Source organism: Elgaria multicarinata, chromosome 3 (assembly GCF_023053635.1).
Source record: "Elgaria multicarinata webbii isolate HBS135686 ecotype San Diego chromosome 3, rElgMul1.1.pri, whole genome shotgun sequence".
Classification (NCBI taxonomy): domain Eukaryota; kingdom Metazoa; phylum Chordata; class Lepidosauria; order Squamata; family Anguidae; genus Elgaria; species Elgaria multicarinata.
Genome location: NC_086173.1, coordinates 133,435,539 through 133,457,519, shown reverse-complemented (window position 1 = coordinate 133,457,519; position 21,981 = coordinate 133,435,539). Strand labels below are relative to the sequence as shown.

At 41.5% G+C, this 21,981-nt stretch overlaps 1 protein-coding gene across 4 annotated transcripts in view; it reads left to right on the top strand.

Annotated features, from left to right (window-relative positions):
* MITF (melanocyte inducing transcription factor) overlaps positions 1–21,981 on the top strand; it is a 178,972-nt gene that overhangs the window by 117,897 nt on the left and 39,094 nt on the right. For all 4 annotated transcript variants that reach the window (XM_063122024.1, XM_063122020.1, XM_063122019.1 and 1 more), the window contains exon 2: positions 54–300. In XM_063122024.1, coding sequence (XP_062978094.1) covers positions 54–300 — 247 coding nt within the window. The remainder of the gene's footprint in view (positions 1–53; positions 301–21,981) is intronic.

Sequence of the window (21,981 nt, the reverse complement as noted above, 5' to 3'; positions counted from 1 at the left end):
AATGTAATTCATGAGTGACGGAGTTATCTCTTCTCTTCTGATATTTTCCACAGCAGTTCTGAGCACCCCGGAGCTTCCAAGCCTCCGCTAAGCTCCTCCAGTATGACATCACGGATTTTGCTACGCCAGCAGCTCATGCGTGAGCAGATGCAGGAGCAGGAGCGGCGAGAGCAGCAGCAGAGGCAGCAAGCAGCTCACTTCATGCAACAGAGAGTGGCAGTGAGTCAGACACCAGCCATCAACGTTAGCCTCCCAACAAGTCTTCCGCCTCCTACTCAGGTGCCAATGGAAGTCCTTAAGGTATGTGAAGTTTCCAGCAGGAATTCTGTTAGAGGGCTGTTGTTGTGGCTGTTGTTTTTAATTAGCACAAGTGTTTGACAGTGTTTGATGTAACAATCACCAAGTTAGTTATTCTGTCACTTCCCTTCCACACTTTGCATCTGCTATGCCTTTTCCTCACTTTCCTGGGCCAGGAATGAAACTGCAGGTTTTCAAAATATGTATTTAGGAAGTACTATTATTTTTGTGCACAGTGGACATGAAACATGCTCAGAGTTTGAAACCTATCCCCATGTTTCATAGAGAATTTAACAATAAACACTTATCGAAATGGTTGTATTTTCAGTTTCTCTGAGTTTTGTGGGTATAAATAGATTTCATATATATTGGTGAATAGCTTTGTTCAAGACCTAAGGAAAGATCCCACACAAAGGATTGTTTCAGAATGCTTTAATCTGGAATACGGTCTTTTGCTGTTAGCCATTAGTAATCCTTTTTTGCTCAAATGACTTCATTTCTTTTTGTAGCTTTTGTATTCCTTGTTAGTCCCAGCTTCCTAATTACTGGGTGAAACTGAATTTGTAACAGACAGTAATGCAGACTTCTTCATTCCACGGGAGATGAATTGGAACAGTTACAGGAGAGTATCACAATTATTTTTTAAGTGACACTCAAAAGTTTGAAAATAAAGGCGGTAACTCCGAAGTTCAAAGAGAAAGTGCAATTAGCAGTCAGTTTTATCCCCTTCCTGTTGCACCTGCAACTTATATAAATCGTATTTCCTCCCTTAATTGATTCAGTTAATTAGTAGTAATCTTCTGCAAGTCTAAGCTTGTGTCCATGTAAGTTGAAATACAATAGTGCTATCAATAGGGTAAATTTGGGATTTGAATGATAAATCTTAGCCAAAAATTTAAAAGACCATAGGACTTAAAATATTATGTTTGTAAATATTAATAATAACAATGACTATGGCATTGGTGTAGGATATGTCAAGTACCTAAGAAGGCTAGGTCATAGCCGAATTTGCAAGAGCTGGCCCACATGTCTGGGCAGACTTGAGTCTTCAAAAGTGGCTGGGTAGGATCATTTACTAGGAACGGAAGATGAGCAGATTTACATCCAGATGCAAAGTAAGGCCCATACCTGCCCATACCCCAAAGAAAAGCTCTGAATAGGTAGTACATCCAGTACTAGCTATTCATGGAGGATAAGTCTATCAATATGTCCTATGATGGCTATATGCTACCTCTAGTATCAGAAGCGGTGTGCCTATGTATAGTAGTGATTGGGGAATACGACCAAAAGGGGGCTATTGTACTGATGGCCTACTGGGACATTCGTATCCAGCCACAATCTTGTTCTGGCTAGTACTACCACATGCTCAAAATAGGGTCAACCTAGCCAGCCGAGAGTGTGCTTTCTTTTGGCACAACAGTGCAAGACCTTTTGAGTACATGTGGAACCATGTCTTTATGCAGCGGTAAGATTGTGCCTTTTTGTTTTAAGTATTTGGGAATGGGTTGGGTGGGTTGGTTTTGTGTGTTGTTTTCTTCCTGTTAGTTGCATCCTTGTTTAGCCTTGCCAGAGTTAGTCTTCCGTTCTAGTTTAGATTTATTTATTCTAATGTATTAATGATATCTGATGGAAGGAGGTTTAGTTACCTTATATTCAATCACAACAGCAAAATTGGAATCAGGTTCAATGCTGACAAGATACAGAAGCTGGTATGGTTCTTCCATTTTGTTCAGCTGCAAGATGAGCAAGGAGAGGTTGATTTTGCCCTTGTCTACCAGCATCTTGGAGCTACAAATGGGACAATTGTGAACAGTATCATTATTTTCTCTCTAAATGTTTGTCATCTATCATATAACTTCAGCATAATATACTGCCTTGACAGAAGATGTGTTGCATAATGTTCCATCTTGCCACTTGGTCTTCTTTAGTGTGTTCTCCTAGAATCAATCTTTCTTTCTTTCCTGTCCTTCTAGTTTTTGCAATCTAATAAAAACAGAGTCCAGTGTAGCAGATAAAACAGAGGCATTGGATTAAAGTTATCAATCTGATAAAACAAAATCCTACCTAAACCAAGAGTTTTGCCATACATGCAGAGAAACATTATGAGAGAGGAGGACCAACTGAGATTCACGAATAAAGAGTCTCACAGTTTAGGTGCGACCAAAGAGAGAAGTTCTTTTCCTTCATTTCCATCAGCCAAGCTTCCACCTTAGTCAGGACACAGAGAAGGGCCTCTCCCCCAAATCTCAGGGTCCAAATAGGCTGGTATGGGCCCATGGCTCTTCAAATGTAGCCCCATGTAGAACACATTGATATAACTAAGGCATGTGTCACCATGGCCCAATCTGACCTCATCAGGAATGGATACAGTTGTTGCACCAGTTTAAGCTGGGCAAAGGTGCTACAGGATACAGCTGTTGCGTGAGCATCCAGGTACAAAGCTGAATCCAGAAGCACCACCAAACTGAACCCAAATTATTTTAGGGGAGTACTACCCCATTCCCAACATGTTGAATTTCTATAACAGAGTCCATCTCTTTCCTTACCAAAAGCGCATTTATTGTGTCTGGATGTCTCAATTTATTAGTCCTTATCTAGCCCATTACTGCCTCCAGCTATGGATTCAGAACATCATGGCCAGCCTTGTGGCGGATGAAAATGAGTAATAGACCTGCATGACCTGTGAATATCAGTGACAATGCATTCCAGATTGTCAGACAGTCTTTCCCAGTGGTTCCATCTAGGTGTTAAATAGCATAGGGAATACGGTTGAACCTTGAGGGGTACCATGAGCTCCATCACACCAGCTATTTATTGCACTCTCACCATGCCTGGTATGTGTTTTTGCTGCACGGTACTCACATGACGTCTTCCCTGTCCTGCGCTCATCTTGCCTCTTCCCCAATGTTTTCTGTCTTATTTTGGAGTGGGGAAAGTTCGTTTTTTCTGCTCCATGTGTAATAAAGCTGCTCCTCCATCCTGTGTATTGCTGTCCTTGCCCTATGTCGGACTATTCCATTTTTTATTGGGTGTGTGTGTGTTGAAGGGCAGTTTTACTGACAAAAGAGGAGGGTGGGGTGGTTCTCTGCTCAACTGCTCAACTGTGAAGGGGGAGGGAGAGAGGGCACCCGAACACCCCATGGAGAAGGCAAGCAAGGCTGCTGCCACCTGTGGCCAGGACCATTTAACTCTATGGTTCTTACCCGACCAGAATAATGACCAGAACCATTATTCTGGTAGGTTTCCTGACCAGAATAATGTTGGCTTCCCATTGCCACACCAACATTGACCACAAACTTTCCCAAAAACTAATTGTAATACTTTCTCTTCACTTGTATTCTTTAATATGATCTTCGCATAGGTTTTTTTTTTTACTGTAATTGCAGTTTCAGGCTGCCGTACTATTGAATTTGCACAGGGGGAAGGAGAACATAGGGGGTGTGGTGGGAGATTTTGCTGGTATAGTAGCTATAGAGGTGAAAAGACACATGAGCTAAAATAGCGCAACAGTGCACAGACATGAAAGTGCCTAGTGCTAGACTTGCTAAGGAAACAGAGGGTGAAACCACAGACTCAAACCAGGGGGGAAAAGTAGGTGTGATGGAGCTCCATATGGCAGTAGCCAAGGGGTTGAACAGGATTCCCCCCACCAGTTCAGAAACTGACTCTCGAGGAAGGGCCAGAACTATTGTAAAATACCAGAAAGATACCATGGTGGTTGTTATTGAATGTGCTGAGAGGTCCAGCAGAACCAAAAGGGATGTACACCCTCAGTCTGACTCATGGCTTAGATCATCTGCCAGAGTGACCCAAATCCAGGTCTGAAGCCAGATTGAAATGGGTCTAGGCAACTCCTGGAGCTGAGATGCCACCATGCAGTCAAGTGCCTTGTCCAAAAAAAGGTCTATTGGAAAATGGTTGGAAATATCTTACCCAGTAGAATCCAGAGGGCGTTTCTTCATCCCCCTTAAGGGTGGATATAATGTCTCTTTTCTCCATTTACCATGCTCTATAGCAGGGGTAGGCAGCGTGATACCCGTCGACAATAGTGTGCTCTGAACTACTGCTCCTGCTTTTACTTTAAGAAACAAACAAACAAACAAACAAACAGCTAGGATAATTTCAGAGCAAAGAGAAAGCCTCCAGCCGGTGCCATCTTCACTTCCCATGATGCTGTGAAAGAATTGGGTCGACTAATCAGGTCATTTCCCAAAGATCGAATTTCAATGGAATCACCTTTTGAGGTGGCAGGAAATATATCCAGAGCTGTCTGGAAGCTACTGGGATTTGAAGGGTGGACCTTTTTAATAGTTCCCTCACCCAAGCAGAAGTTAGGAGTTTCTGTAAACCTAGACCCCACCAGATACTGACCTGTCCATGGGAAAATGGCCACCTAATGTCCCAGCATACCCAGATCACCACCATCCCGAAAGGAACAAAAAATCCAAGTCAAGAATATGACCTGTTATATGACTAGGGCCTGATATAGTTTGGGAGAATCCCACAGTTCCCATGGAGGCCACAAGGTCTTGAGTCATTCCCAGTAGGGCAGCATTATGAAGTTCTTCAGCACCACAGTCTTGGCAGCAAGCTCAGCCAGGGAGATTGTTGGGATGTGAGACACTCAGTACACTAACAGAATCCCCATTCAGGCCCAGCTGCCTGTCCTCAAGAACAAACACTCTGAAAAGCCCACCCTTGGAATGAAATGTATCCAGATGAACTGGAAGATTGCTGAATGGAGCATCAGGTCAGAGTGATGGGATTAGGGATGGGACAAATTCGTCAGTTTTGGTTCCACTCAACTTCTCATTTTCCCCAACCTTAGTTTGTTTTGTCCTGTTTCTGCATCAAGTTGTGATTTAGAAGAGGGGGGAAAAACTGGCAAGAAAATTCATACACATTTTTATGCACATTTCTCCTAATACACATTTTTATACACACTTCTCTACAATTTATTTCTTTTGTGTGTTGTTTTCACTAATATGCACATTTTTGGCACACTCACCCCCAATGTTTTAATTTTGGCACACTGCATTTTAATATGCAGTGTTTGATTGGAGAATTGCATTGCAAAATTTGGAATAGTGTGAATGTTGACGTGTAACTGCATTTCAGTTTCCATATTGGTGCTGGAAGTGCATATCTCCACCCACCTAGATGGAAATGCAATAGACCACAGCTACTCTGCCTTTCCTCCCCTCACCTCCCAGTCTTGGCTGGGGCTGTGCTGTAATATATTGCTGTGACAAATTCACCCCACCCCAATAATCCAACCAGGTCTCCATAACACAGGTCAGTTTCTACATCCAGGATCAAATGTGCTTCCCATTTACTGACATTGTGTTTGGAAGTACCAGGAATGTTGCCACCAGAACTCCGAGGGCCTTGGTAGACAGATGAACTTGAAAGGAATGGAGAACACCTGCTTATCCACCCCTTCTGTGATGGCTAGTCCTCCTGCCTCCATCATTGCTCCCTTATAATGGCCACATTCTGCCTCCCATGGATCTCTCCTACCAAGGCCCCAATACCAAAGCGGAGGACAAGAAAACATCCACAAAGTGACCCCAAAAGCTCTAAGAGCAGGTCCAACCCCAGCCTAACCTTCTTAATTGGCCAACGAACTGCATATCAATGAGCAGGGGGGGGGGTTGTACTCGATGGCCTTGTAGGCCCCTTCCAATTCTACTATTCTATGATTCTAAGATTCTATAATTCTATGATTCTTATTCCTTCCTCCTCACTAAAGTCTCGAGTGGCAGACCCCAAGAACAACACATCTTAATATCCAGCCTCACTTGCCATCTACAGCCCTGCAACTTCCCACTCGCAGAAGTCTAACATTTTAACTTGATGACTTTCTTTTTTGCAAATAAGGTAGTATCTACATGTTAATAATATTTATTTATTTATTTATTTATTACATTTCTATACCGCCCAATAGCCGGAGCTCTCTGGGCCGTTCACAAATAATAAGATAAATAAAACACGGTGGAAGAAGTATGAAAAAGGCTACCCTTTCCCCATACAACTTTTGACAACGTCTGCTCTCATACAGGTGCCCTTTTCACCTAAGCCTGCCTGAAGCCCAGTACTACAGAGTAGAAGCTACCTTACCCCTTCAGCCAACCCGAAGAGGTGATATCAAAGGGGCTCCTTTGGCAACCCTCCGCTACCAACAATGCCTCTTTAAATCTCCTTCCCAGCACAGAAATGGCTGCAACTACAGCAGTTTTTCTGCTCTCCCTACCTTATTAGGCCTTTTTATCCCGCTCATGGGCTCATTGTCCTCTGGCTTGGTGCAACAAAAAATTAGCAGTGGCCACAGATGTTATCCACCTTGCAGTCAGTACTTGTCTTGCTGCTGCCTGCTTGCTTGCCTCAAAGTTGTCTTGAGTGCACATCCTTTTTCTTTTTTTTCTATTTTTGCATTTTAGAAATTCAGTGATCACATTTTTTTTGCATTTTAGAAATTCAGTGATCACAAATTTCAATTTATGCAGAATAGTTTCTAGAATTATAAACTGTTAACATTATATTCTGTTATAATATAATTGTAAAAGGGGAAAACAGTAAATTGCTTTCTTTTGCCTTCCTTCCAAGACATTTGAGGATAGAAAAGTAACTTGCATTTCAGAGAAAACTAAAGTAGAAAAATCTTAGAAGCAGACTTTTAAAATGCCATTTTAACTTTATTTATTTATTTATTTATTTATTACATTTATATACTGCCCCATAGCTGAAGCTCTCTGGGCAGTTTACAAAGGTTAACAACAGTGAACATTAAAAACAAATATACAAAAATTTAAAACCATCAAAAGCATAAAAACAACATCCATTTAAAACAAATTTTCCCTCTGCAGGGATTACGTTCAGAAAGAATTGTGCATGTATATTTATTTGTATTTTGCTGTTCCCTAAAATGGATTTAAAACCATTTAGAAAGAATTTTGTCTCTGTACGTAAACTCAAATGAAAGTAAATTGATGCTTACCTGCTCCTATATATTGGAAGCTGCCTGAAGCAGGCCTTTAGCCAATCTAGCCCAGTTTTGTTTACTTTGATTGGAACCAGTCTCCAAGGAGAATTCTTTTGCCCCCCAAACCTGCTACCCAAGAACTTTTTAATTGGAGATGCCAGGAGTTGAACATTATTCAGGGCCAGCAAGAGTAGGCATGGCATGGTACCAGCTGAGGGCCAACGCTCCAGCGTGGGCCCACTGATAAGAGCCACTTGTAGTTCCTCCTCCTCTTCATTACAACCAGCTTGTTCTCGCTCTGGCCTAGATAGAGAACAGTGGCTCCACCTTCTGACCACAGTGGTGGTCAGAAGGTGGAGCAGTAGATGCTGTGGTCTGTTTGGTCATTGGCTCTCTGCCTGTCAAGTAAGCAAGTGGTAGAAATAATGAGAAAGAAGGTGAGGAATAATAGCAACTAGGGACAATGGGTGTGGGAAGGAAGGTGAAAGGGCCCGTTGAGCATGTGTTGCTCAAGGGACCTCCAAAAACGGCACTGCATGCGAAGCATGGATTCTATCACTGAAATTCATTTCCTTATGTCCTGTATGGGACACATTCACCTCTTTCTGCTAAGTAAATGGTAAGTGAGATCACAGACTTTAGCATCAGGAGAACAAATCTGAAATCAACGCGTTTAAAGAATGGGTATGTTTTCTCTATCTTGTGAACCTCTTAGGTATGGGAACCAGGGCAGGATCTACACTGCTGCTTTATAACGGTATTGAAGTGCAATGACAACTGTTAGAGCCCATCACATTCCATATACCGTTTTCTACACCTGCTTGGTGTAGATCTGGCCCGGTGTTTAACTGATCAGCCTCCAGGCCTAAGGTTTAAAGATTTGCAATTCATTTATTTAGAGTGGGAAACTAGTTACCGTTCTGTGAGCAGAAGAAAAAATAAGATTAACTTATTTTCTAAAATCCAAAAACTGTACAGTAAAATCCTGTAGTTAATTCCTGAACTCCCTTGAATTCAGTGAGGCCTGGCTGTCATTCACTAGAATAAGGACTGAAACAGATGTTTGAAATGTTTGCTCAGTAACACAAATTGTAAGTGGCCAGACCACTAAACACCTTTTTGATGCCCCCCTCCTTAACAAAATGAATTTAACTTTGCCTTACTTATATTTCTTACAATATAATCCTATACATGCTGCTGTGCATGCTGGTAAGTGTGCATAGGATTGCAGCCTTAGTCTGTGAATGCAATCCTATGCAAACCTACAGAAAAATATATCCCATTGAATTCAATGGGACATACTTTCAAGGAATTAAGTATAGAATTATGTCCTATGTACCCAGTTGTGGTACTGACAGATGGACTAATTATACACAGGCACCCTTTAAAATCCTCAGAGATTCAAATTGGGTCTAAGCCCAAAAGGATTCCCGATCCCCACCCAACCGCAATTTACAGACTGTGACATTGGGCATGGCTAGACGGGGCAATATCCCGGGGATCATCCTGGGATCATCCCTGTGCGTCCACATGATGCACAGGGCATCCTGGGAGCAGGGAGGGATGATCCCTTCCTTTCCCTGGGATATGGCCATGCCCATTATTTTTGATTTTCCTGTGGTCTCGGGATGATCCCGAGACCACGGAACGTGTGGCCCGCCGATACATTATCATGGGTCCTCGCAAGTAATGCGAGGAGCCGGGCACGGAGCTCCTCAGGAGCTCGGTGCCCATTGGAGGTGGGGTGGGGGGAGTGCGAGGTTGTTTTTTAAAAAAACTTACAATTTTGCTCGAGCTCTCGTGCGCTCCTTTTCCTTTCAAAAGAATAAATCCAAAATGGCAGCCGGGATGTAGATGAGGGCGACAATCTTGCGATTATAAAATCGCGAGATCGTCGCCCTCTACCCCCTTGTCTAGCCATGCCCACAGTGGAGCTCATTTGGCTATTTGAGGGATGCAAGCGGGAATTAAGCTGGCAGTGAACATGCTGGATGGAAACTTGCCATAAGCAGTGGCTCTCCCAACCAACTCAGCAGCTGGTGAATCAATATTTTTTTCAATTTCCATGGATTTCCTATCGGGCAGGAAAAAATTGTTGAAGCCAGTCAGTGAGGACAATGGTTCTTTCCCTCACTTTGAGAATCTCTGGAAAGGGAAAATGATGACCACTAGCAACAGAAATGTTGGGGACAACACTTTCTGCTCCTAGGACCTCGAAACAGTTGATAACAGGTGAGCGAGATGTTAGGGGTACCTTTCACTTCCCCAGGCCTACCAAAGTTTGAGCTGCAAGTTCCCTGATGTGAACTTTCAACTTGTCTTTAATTCAGATAATTATAAAGTAGATGTGTGAGGGAGAGAAAAAGAGGCCATCTAGTAAGTTAATGATTGAGGCAAGATTTGAACTGGGGAGTTCTCAACTCATTGTATTAACTACTACATATGCTGTAAGTCAAGAAAGGACAAACATTAATGCCTTGTCCTAAATTTTAATTCCAGTGACATCACAAGAATCTGTTTTTGAAACCTCAGTGGTTGACATTTTGTAACGGCCAAGGGCTGAACTATATAATGAGCTGGATGGCTGTAGTTAAGTGACATCTTTGGTGTGTGTGGATATAATGTTAGTATATCTACTTCTACTTAGGTTTTTTATTATTATTATTTTGAATTTGCTAGAGACCGTTGCATTTTGTACAATATTGTTATTCTCCAATGCATGGATAGTAAGATTTAGAATATGGAGAGTGGGACTTAGACCAGGCCTATATCCCGGGATCATCCTGGGGTCATCCCTGTACATCTAAATGACACACAGGGGATACCGGGAGCAGGCAGGGATGATCCCTCCATTTGCCTGGGATGATCCTTAGGTCTAGCTAAGGCCTCAGAAATCATAGAAACCCCAGATGCCCTCCCATCAGCTTTTCTATCCATTAGCCTTCTTGCCATCTCATTTCAAATAGCTTCGCAAATCAGCAAAACCCCAGCTAGTCGAAATTCTCAGAATTCTATCTCAAAGCTCATTTCAACTGGAGTCCATATCAGATTGTGAGCTTTCTTTTCTTTACTCATGAAAACCGGTGCATGTTGTCATACATATTTTTTTTCTAAATGTAGATATCAGTTGTGCACATCACTGAAATCTTTACATTCTTCTCCCATTGGTTAAAGCATATTTGTGTGCATTTTTCAAATGTATGCATTTTTTCATGCACTTTTTTCAAATGTTGAACTGTCTTTTGGGTCAGAGAATCACATTCCAAGCTTGGGAATATATAGACTTCAACCGTAGATTGTGTCCAACTCCGTGTTTGGTCCAGAAGGTGCGAACTGGATAAATTCTGATCAGACTGAAAGGAATTTCTCATACATCCTTAGTAAATTCCCTTACTTGGGATTTGAAGGCCACAAATTGTTTCTGTTGCCAGAAAAATAGGACAAAAAATCTTCAACAACCATTGTTTCTGTGACGGTTTTAAAGAACTTGCCATTTTGGACCTGGCTGAATTGATGCTGTGACAAAAATTCTCAAAAATTGAATATTTGGGATCATAGACTTGAATATAGACAATTGAGCACAGTGCCCCATGGATACAGAGGGGCTTTCCTGCCTTCACCCTGTTCAGCCCCTTGTGTGCCCCACAAGCTATTCTTGAAGTTTAAAGCAATGTGGAGGGCTGCAACCAGATAACATTGGAAGCAAGCCATACATTGTTCACGGATCTCCAGGTAATATTAGCATCATTGTTGGTGATGGATGGAGGATATTATTGTTGTTGTTGTTGTTGTTGTTGTTATTATATCCCGCTTTTTTTCCTCCAAGGAACCCAAGGCGGTGTACATAATCCTCCTCCTCTCCATTTTATCATAGCAATAACCCTGTGAGGTAGGCTGGGCTGAGAGTCTGTGTCTGGCCCAAAGTCACCCAGTGAGCTTCCATGGCCAAGTGGGGACTAGAACCCAGACCTCCCAACTCCCAGCCCAACACTTACTTACCTACTACATCGCACTGGCTCTCACACTGGATCGAAGAATAATGTTCTGCTCTCAAGTACAGGGAAATCTAGATTGTGACTGTATGATGTGATACTGCCACGTTTCTGTAGATCTGGAGTCTGCAGAATGTGTATTACTTCGTCATTTTGTCTCAGGGATTCTTGCAAAGAATGCTGGACTTGGTGCATTTTGGTCTCATCCAGGAAGGCACTTCTTAACTTCAGAATTATTGAGCTAAGATTAGTTATGTCTTCACTTGTAAGAGATTCAGAGAATCAAACCTGGAAGGGGCCTCAAATTTCACATAGTCTGACCAGTGTGTACATTCCTGCTTTATAAATTTAAAACAGCCAGTGACCATAGGAAATCTAGTTTAAACAAGCAGATACTACAGTGCACCATTTCCCCAAGGCTGCCTCTGAATTTGGGCTTGTAAACTCATATTTTCCATGGAGAGCATTCTCCAAAGTTATGTGAGGAGAGAAGGAGGCCCCCAGCTCTGACTCCTGTGGCAGAATGCCCTCCACTTTTTATCACTGGTATTTTTTAAAATCACTTCTCTGTTTTGAAAGACAGAAGATTAGCAAAGGGATTTGTGAGTTGCCTTAAATCTCATCAGGAAGCAAATTAATGTCTCTATCAACTTTGGGACTATTTGGTAGGGAAAACCTGACTTTATCCCAGTTACAAATGTGTTACATCATGCCAAGAAGTTAAGCATGTGGATTATGGAGCCCCCGTTAAAAAAAAAAAAATATGCAGATTATGAAAAGGTATGTTAATGAGCCTATGTTATGCCAGCTAGAGTATTTGTAGAGAATAGTGTTGTACAACTGGCAATGCTGTGCCAAGAACATGGTGCATGCAAACCCACGCCGACACACCCTTGTGTTATACATTTATTTTTCATTCTAGTTGGGAAACCCAATTTGTGTGTTGCGTATAATTTTCATAGCATTCAGGGAAATCCATGACTACTCTTTGCAATAGTGGAAGGGATCGATTTGATATTACCCTCTGTTTGATATTACCACCACCTCCACCACCCCACACAAAAGCGAAACAGGACTCTTAAAGCATCAAACAAGTTTGTTCTGCGTCACAAAAGAATGCAGTTGATTAATTAAACCAAATATTTATTAAGCTGACAAACACAATAGAAATATTAAAAAATTAAAGCAAAATATTTTGATTTCTGCCTTCTTCAGCTGCTCTGATGTGAATCAAAGGCTACTGAAGACAATGTGGGAGTTATAGAATGGTGAGGATGGAATATTCCAAACTGTGGTATTTGCTTTATTCTGTTTCTGTTGGGTTAGTTACAGCAGCCCCCCCCCCGGCTTCTACTCTAGAGTAAAAGTAAAAAGGGGGAGACGTAGCTGCTGCTCTGGCCTTTAAGGCCACAGACCTATGCATGTTTAGACAGATAAAAATCCTACAACTCCCAACATGCCCTAACCAGCCCCATGCTGGCTGGGGAAAGCTGGAAGTTGTAGAACTTTTCTTTTCCTGGAGCCAGTGTGGTGTAGTGGTTAAAGTGTTGGACTGGGAGTTGGGAGATCCGGGTTCTACTCCCCACTTGGCCATGGAAACCCACTGGGTGACTTTGGGCCGGTCACAGACTCTCAGCCCAACCTACCTCACAGGATTGTTGTGAGGATAAAATGGAAAGGAGGCAGATTATGTATGCCGCCTTGGGTTCCTTGGAGGAAAAAAGCTGGGATATAAATTCAATAATAAATAAATAAACATGCATTGGATTGCGCCCTAAGCCATTGTATAGTATCCTCACCCAAATGGTTTCTGTCTGCTCACTTTCCCTTTTCATTCCTATAAATTTGCATTACAGTTGAACCACAAAATATAATTGTGGTCTTTGAACAGGGAGATAACCCAACTCTCAGGAATGGGTCCACCTGTATGGTTTGATTAGGAGATGGGAGAATTGCTCATAGGGATGGTACACCAGAATTTGTCTAGCAGGGAGAAACTGGATCTGGCCAAACATCTTATGGCTAAGTGTCTTGGCCATGGCTGTGTATTTTCTCCTTGTCCGCCCCTAATCTTTCTTACCTTCTCTTTCTAACAGCCCTAACTTTAGGTGTCTTCAAAGAGTTTCAGGGACTAAACCTGTTCCTTTACCCATGTGTTTTGAGGGTGGCTTTGTATATTATATAGAATAGCCAGAGATAAAAGCAGTTTTGTATTCCCTTTTTAGTGTTTCTAGTGTATTGTGTGAATGGGGGATCTCTTCACAGATGTGGGGCAAGAGAGGTTCAGAAGTTTGTCACCACTTGCCACTGATAGAGCAATATGACAATGCATATTACACTGAAACACTGTTTCTGTGTAATATGCATTGACATATTGATCTATCAGTTCATAAATTGTTATTTATAAATTAGTACACTTGTATTCTGGCCTTTCTCAAGGGTATTCAGGGTGACATATGTGGGGTTTATCCCTTCTACTTTTGCTACTACACTGTGTGTGTGTGTGTGTGTGTGTGTGTGTGTGTGTGTATGTATAATAAATACAGGTGTGCAATTAGAAATTTTGTAGCCATGTGCCATATTCTAGTGCTGCTTATGTTAATTTCAGTGTATCTTTTGCAGGAGAAAGATCTTACTGGATTAAAATTTAAAATCTCAAGGGTTTGCGGGGGTTAATTTGGCACTTTCATGTTTGGATTCCCTCTGGCAAAAGCTGTAATTTTCCATATTGATTTGTGTCCCACATTACTGTCAAGGCATTGGACATGCTACTATTTTGAGCTACTATTTAGAGAAGTAGAGAAGTAGTGGCAAAGCATTCATTCCCTTCCACACCAACTGTTCATTTGCTTTTGTTTTGTTTCATTACTAGTACACATCAGTAGTAATAAAAATAAAGCATGGGCAGTGCATTTCCTGAATGCTCAAAGTGCTATGCGTATGTTATCTCTGCACAGCAATCCTGTATTATCCCATTGTTTTAGAGAGAGGGGTAGTCTGAAGATAGAAGCTTATAGACATTGAGGGAGTTCATGCCTACATTGAGATTCGAACTTCAGAGTTAGGGTGCAATCCTATACCCACCTACCTGGGAGTAATTCCCATTTATCACAATAGGACTTACTTCTGTCTGCTTCTGAGTGCACACTGTAGGACTGTGCTGCTACTGGCTTACAGGTCATGCTCTTAACAGCCACATGCTATTCACTGAATTCAAAGAGATTGCTTTCGGTAGTAGCGGATCTAGAGAATTTCCTGCTTACACAAGAATGTAAGAACATAAGAGCCATGCTGGATCAGACTCAGGGTCCATCTAGTCCAGCACTCTGTTCACTCAGTGGCCAACCAACTGTCGACCAGGAAGCCTTCAAGCAGGACACGCATGCAACAGCACCCTGTAGCCCATGTTCTCCAGCAAACTGATGTATACAGGCTTACTGACTCTGATACTGGAAAGAGCATGTGTTATCATTGCAACATGGTGTTCAGGCACATATTGAGGATAAAGACAAGGTTGCCGTTGCCCTTACTTTTGCGTTAGACTTCTGTTGGGATGAGATGGGCGTTATATGAAGGAGGTGCTAATTTCTGACCATTCTGATGAAGTATTTTCGCTGAGTTGGAAGCCAGAGTTTCAACCCTGCCACCTGCTCTCAGCCAGTGTATTGCGAGAGATTGCATGGCAAACCTCTTGGATTGATGGCCCCGTTTATCCAAGCCCTGACAGTTGTTTCTTGCCTTCAGACTCACTGCTTCTCTGATGCGGTCCTTAAAGTACTTTAAACACGTTGAAGTTACTGTACACTAGCCCATGTTCTATGCCAAACAAAACCAAATTCTGTACTTGCTAATAACACATTGTACAAATGAAGACATGGTTGTGACAGTGAATGAATTATGCAGTTCCTGTGTCAACATTTCCAGTTGCAATCGTATCAACTGTGGCTTACTATGTTAGAAAGAGCCAAAGTTGAGAGATGGCCAGTTCTTATGTCACACAGAAATATACTGTACTGTACTGTACTTTAATATAAATCTCTGAGGGAGAAGCAGCTGGGAAGTGTGATATAGAGTGGAGAAGTCCTCCCCTTGCAGATGCTTCTCTGCTCAAGATCTTTGTCACTGGAGACACAAGTGACATCCATAACACAGAGGGCCTCTTACCAGCTTAGGCTGCTACTACACTACCTGAACATGGATAGCCTTGCTTCAGTGATGCATGCATTGCTAGGTAGCCTTCCTTTTAGACTATTATAATGTGAGGTATTTCGGTCTGCCTTTGAAAATGATCCAGAAACTTCAGTTAGTGCAGAACATGGCTGCAAGACAGCTAACTAGGACTGGATGATAAGAGTACATCACACCAGTGTTTCACCATCTTCAGTGGCTTCCAGTCCATGCCCAGTTCAAGGTCTTAGTTTTGAGGACATTCATGGTTTGCAACCAGGGTGCATGAAGGACCACTTCTTTCCACATGTTCTCACCTGGACCTTGGGATCTTCTTTGGAGACCTTCTCTGAGAGTGCTCACCAATGACATGCAGCGGCCATGAGTGGTTATGGGAGTGAGGGGTTTTCAGTGGTGGCAGCCTAACTATGGAATGTCTTCTCCAAAGAAACTCACCTGACACCTAGGCCAGATCTACACCAAGCAGGATATAACACCATGAAAGCAGTTTGAAAACGGTATATGGATGTGTCCAGATGTCGGTGCATTTCAATACCGTTATAAAGCTGTAGTGTAGATCCTGCCCTATTCATGTCAGTTTGATACCAGGCAAAGACCTTTTTTTATTTTTCCTAGGCTTTTTAATCTGTTTTAGTGCTAAGCTGTTTTTTCTCTCTCTCTGCAACATGTATGTTTAATTTATGCTGCAATATACATTTATTGTTGTTGAATTTTAAATTGTTTTATTTTTGCTTGTTTTATTATGTTGTTTTATTATGGTTTTAATTTTTGTGAACTGCCAGAGAGCTTCGGCTATTGGGCAGTATAAAAATGTAATAAATTTTAAAAAAAACTTTTTTGTGAGCTGCCCTTAGAACTCTTGATACAAGGCTTACGTACTAAAAATAAATAACATAAATAATAAATATCTAGAGATAGGTTGCACATTTTAAGAATGCAATTTGGAATAATGTTGCTTAAGCACAGGAAGCACATGGTCTCTTATTGCTGTGGTCTAAAATAGGGTTGGGCAGAAACTAGAACTCCAGATGTTTTGGACTTCTACTCCCATCATTCCTGACTGTTGGCCATGCTGGGAGATGGTCCAAAACATCTGGAGATCTACCTTCTGCCCTCCCACGCTCTAAAATAACACCTGAAACCTGCCCAAGACAAAATGTGGATAATGGGAAACTCTGTATGATAGGCAGTGTTTTATTTGGAAGAGTTCTTCTAACAAAGGGATGTGTGAGTGCTTTGTAATAGGCTTCTCTCTTCATAACAGTAGCAGAGCAGGGAAGTTATGCAAGGGGCATCATATGATGATCAAAGCAGGTGGTGAAGCCAAGGTTGTAGGGCATGGGTTCTCAACAAGGGGGGAATTGGGACCACTATTCAGCAAAGTATGATGTCCTGTAGATTATGTCTTCCTACACACGTTATTAAAAAACGTCCCCGAAAAGTGTCATGTCATCTGCAAAAGCCAGGCCTTTGCTCTCTTTTCCCTCCGTCCTTTGCAATCCTAGAAGTTTCAAGCTTCCCATTTAAAGGGGCAACGCAAAGCATGGGAGCTGAGAATGTAAAAGGGGCCATGCTTTGCATAGCCCCTTTAAATGGGACTAATATAGAACAAAAATAAAATATTTTCAATATTATATGCATATTATTTGGAATGCACCTTTTGAGTTAGACTATCTTGGGAAGGGGGGAATTATATTCTGAACAATGGTGAAAGGGGGGAATGGAGCAAAAAAGGTTGAGAACCACTGTAGGGTCTTTTCTCATGATAAGTCAAGGAAGACTCAGAAGCTGCCCAACATAAAAGGAATGGTGACACATATGGTGACACACATGGCCAGTAATATTTAAAATTCTTTATGGAAATAAGTATTTATTTATTTATTTATTTATTACATTTTTATACCACCCAACAGCCGAAGCTCTCTGGGCGGTTCACAAAAATTAAAAACATGAAGAGCATAAAAACAACCAACAATCTAAAAACACAAATACAAAATACAATATAAAAAGCACAACCAGGATAACTTCAGTTACCAACTTTAAACAATTTTGTGGCAAGTAAGACACACTGATTTCACAGCATTACATTTTTGAGTTTGTGTTCTCAGGATGGCAGCATATATTTATTTATTTATTTATTTATTTATTACATTTTTATACCGCCCAATAGCCGAAGCTCTCTGGGCGGTTCACAAAAATTAAAACCACAGTAAAACACCCAACAGTTTAAAACACAATTACGAAATACAGTATAAAAAGCGCAACCAGGATAAAACCACACAGCAGAGTTGATATAGGATTAAAATACAGAGTTAAAACAGTAAAATTTAAATTTAAGTTAAAATTAAGTGTTAAAATACTGAGTGAATAAAAAGGTCTTCAGCTGGCGACGAAAGCAGTACAGTGAAGGCGCCAAGCGGACCTCTCTGGGGAGCTCGTTCCACAACCGGGGTGCCACAGCATAGACATCTTAATTCACCTAAAAAGTTATTGTTTCTTTACACTTGATGTTCTTTCCATCTTGACAAAAGTAGTTGGAAACGGAAATGAAATTGAAATGGAAACGAATTGTTGAGTTGTCTTTGGTCTACTGATATGTTCCCTCAAAGGGGCCCCAGAAGCTACTGTGTCCTTGGAAAACCCTATTATATTTGGAAATGGACTTCAAATTGGCCATGCATGTGGCTACTATAGAAAGATCTCTGGACATTGACCTGCTTTGTAAAGAACCATGAGTCTATATTCTACAATATTGACCTTCTCAATTGATATTATACTGTACAATCTCATGATTCTTTAAAATACAACTTTATTACATATTTATCTTACCTGTTCTCGAGCTCCTCAGTGGCCTGGTTCAGACAACACGATGAACCATGCTGCTTAACCACAAAATGGTTAAGGGACCCTTAACCATTTTGTAGTTAAGCAGCATGGTTTAGCATGTTGTCTGAACCAGGCCATTGTGGGGTATGCAGTCTTCCTCCTTTTATCTTCACAACAACCCTTTGGAGTAGGTTAGCATGAGAGAGACTAACTGGCCCAGGTAATCACCCATTGAGCTTTATGTCTGAGTGTAGATTTGACTCTGGGTGTCTCTCAGTCCTATCCCAGGACTCTACCTACTATTCCATACTGCCTCTGAACACCAAAGCTATTCGATATCATCTGGCTGTACTTCCAGGTTGTTTTCTTCTTTCAATTCTTTTCTGTTCAAATAGCTGGTTTGGAGAGCATTATTTTCTTAGAAGCTTAACCTGTAGAATGACTGGATTGAAAGTGACAAGCCAGAGACATTCCTGCCATTCAGGAGAGGCTTAAGGAATTTCTTATTGGCTAAATTACAAATTTGTAGCATTTTGCCCAGCACTGCATGGCAGGTTCAGTCTGCTTGACTGTGACAAGATTAGCACCCTCTCCCTCTCTCTTTCTCTACCCACCCCCCGTAATGATTGTGCAAAAGGGGAAAGGGGGGGGGAGATTAAATTGTACCAGGCAGAGATGCAGAAAATGTGTAAAACCTCAGGTCTTTACCTTGAAAGATCCCCTCTTTCATTCATTTGGTGCCTTAATTAGCCCTGTGTCCTTTAACCTCCTGAGAAATAAATAAGGGGATAGGTTGGCGGGGCGGGGGGGAGATCAAGACACACACAGCTTTACCACACACCACTAGGTAATCATCAAGGAATGTTTATAGTTAGGCCTACCTCTTCCATTTCAGCTTCATTTCATATTTGGCTGTTTTAAAACAATGGCTGCAAAGCACCATTTATCAAGGTGCTTTGTAGGCGGAGCCTGGCTTTTAAGTCAAAATGTATTCATTTATTAAAACATTTGCATCCCACCCTATATTGCTGGGATCTCAGGGCAGCGCACAGATAAAATCAAACAGTATAAAACAATAAATAATGCACACAGCTAACAACATTTTAAACCATGAACAAGCGAAAAACCAGTAGAAAATTTAAAAGCAATAAATACAATTAAAGCTATGTGCAGCTTTAGCCCTCAAAGGTTTTGATAAAAAGCCATTTTTGAACTTGATGCTGAAACGAGGCCAATGTTGGTTCCAGTCAGATCTCCAAGGGGAGGGCATTCCACAAGCAGGATGCCACAACGGAGAAAGCCCTCTCCTAGGTTCTACCATAATGTATGTCGCACGTTGGTGGGACACAGAGGAGGGCTCCTCCAACAGATCTCAAATCTCGGGCAGGCATGTATGGGGAGAAGCGCTCCCTCAAGTACAGAGGTCCCAAGCCATTTAGGGCTTTAAATGTCATTGCCAACACTTTGAATTCCTACTGGAAGCATATAGGCAGCCAGTGCAATTCCTTTAATTATACTGTGCTACGTTTATAGATGGACTTTAATGTGGTAATTTCCTCCCTACAGTGGTGGGTTGTTATTGTTTCAGTCCACTTTTTATTGAAACGATGAGTGGGATTTTTAATATCGTTTCTCTCTGCTTTTGATGGTAATATAGTGGGGAATTGTTTGGACTGATTGAATTTGTTTTATGCTGCTGCTGCTTCTATTTAAATGCTTTTATATATTGATTGTGCTTTATAATATTAATAGTATGATGCCTGAGAGAGAGAAACTGATTTGAAAGGCCGCATATAAATTCTTAAGTGAGTAAGAAGTACTGAATTGAATTGGAAACATTCTCACTGATTTCAGCAGAACTTGCTTCTAAGCAGGGGTGTATTTGAGCAAATGAACGCAGGGGTGCACAAGCATTCAAGTGCCTGCATTATAGGGCCCAGTTCTCAATGTGGTGGTAGACTGTATAGGGGGCTACCACTTCGAACAGGATTGAATGAATGTTCTTCTATGAATTTATTTTTAAATCCATCCACATAGGAATCTAACACCACGGAAAGGGATTCTAACCCACCTTTCTCCTTGATAATTTTCTATTTTTGATCGGGTTTTCTTTTAATGGACCCGCATTCAATCATGTAAGCCCCTTCCGCCGTCTGAAGTGATACAGCCCAGGCCCAGATTTTCCACCTCAGTAAGAGCTAGGCCTCACATCTGTATTGCTCCTCTTCTTCTAGGATTCAGAGGCATGTGGTAGAGTTGGTGTCACTTTTCTAAACAGATGTCTGTGCTCCAGAGGCCACAAGTGAATTGCTGTGGGGGGAGTGAGAGCCCTGTGTGCTTTTGATACCACACTGTCAGGAGCTATTGGAGCCTGAATTGGATCTTTGTGTAGCTGCCCTATGTGGTGAACCCCAAAACTACAGGCTTCAGCTTTTACCTAGGAAGTAAAATACCCTCATGCCCTGGATGCATTTTGCCCACCAAGGGTGACCATTGTGTCCTCCTGGACAGTTGAGCCTAATCTGAGCAACACAGTGTTCCTAAACTTGGTGTGTTTCTGAATACTTTGGTTGTACTCTAGTCCTGACTTCTGGCTTACTTCTCTCTCTGGCCCCCTGGTTTGTCCTTCAGTTGATTTGCTTTTTGATTCTGACTACTGGCTTTGTCACTCAACTCTTAACCCCTGGCATAACTCTTGCTTCCTGGTTTATTTTTGATTGCTGTCTATAGTTCAGCCCTGCACAGCTCCATTGAGGAGGAATGGGAGGAACTGATAAATGGGGCGAATAAAGACCTTTACGATTAATCTTGACTTGAGAGAGAGACAGAGACAGAAAGACACAGAGAGAGACGGAGGGAGGGAGGGGAAACTAATGGAAAGGGATTGAGAAAGATGTTTGATGCACGGTGAACTATGGAGTTCAGAGAGCAAAAGAGGTTTAAAACACATTGAATTAAAACTGTAACAAAAATATGTTTCTAACACAGCGTAGTGATCGCGAGGCCCTCTTGAGTTATGCCTGCTCTCTAGTCAACTATGCTTTGAAAGACTTCTAAACATCAACTCCTGATTTGTGGGCTAGCACTCCTGTTAGCTCATGCAATATCTGCCTGAGATAAATGTTCTCTCTTGAACAAAACAGAGGTACAAGTATCAATAAATTAGTATTTCCTGAAGCAGACAGCAGATGGCGATAAAGCTTCCAAGAGATTCAAGAGTGCTGTTTCTCACAGTGTTAATAAAGTCTCTAAGACTTAAGATTTTCCCGACCCTCAGCATTCATATTTAGAGCATAAATGCATTATAGCTTGTACTTTTTACATGGTCTTTATTTTTTGGATACAGCATTTTGATATCTATTGTAACCAGCTTGGGTGCTTGGATAGAGAAAAAGTAAGTTATATTTATATTTTAAAAGGGCAGAAATATTTATCCAGGTTTTGTCTAATAGAGGCTTAATGTCTCCCAAAGCTGTTTAGTGTCATATGCCTACCTTTTGTATGAAAACTACACACACATACACACACACACACACATACTGATTATGTAAGAAATAGTAAGATCCTGAGCAGCCATAATAATAATCAGTGAACTAAATGAGGAATTAGTTAAATTAGTTCACAATTTTTATTATATATAGGATTAGCATTGCTGCTGCTGCTTTGTTGTAATCCTAAACTTATTTACTAGGATGT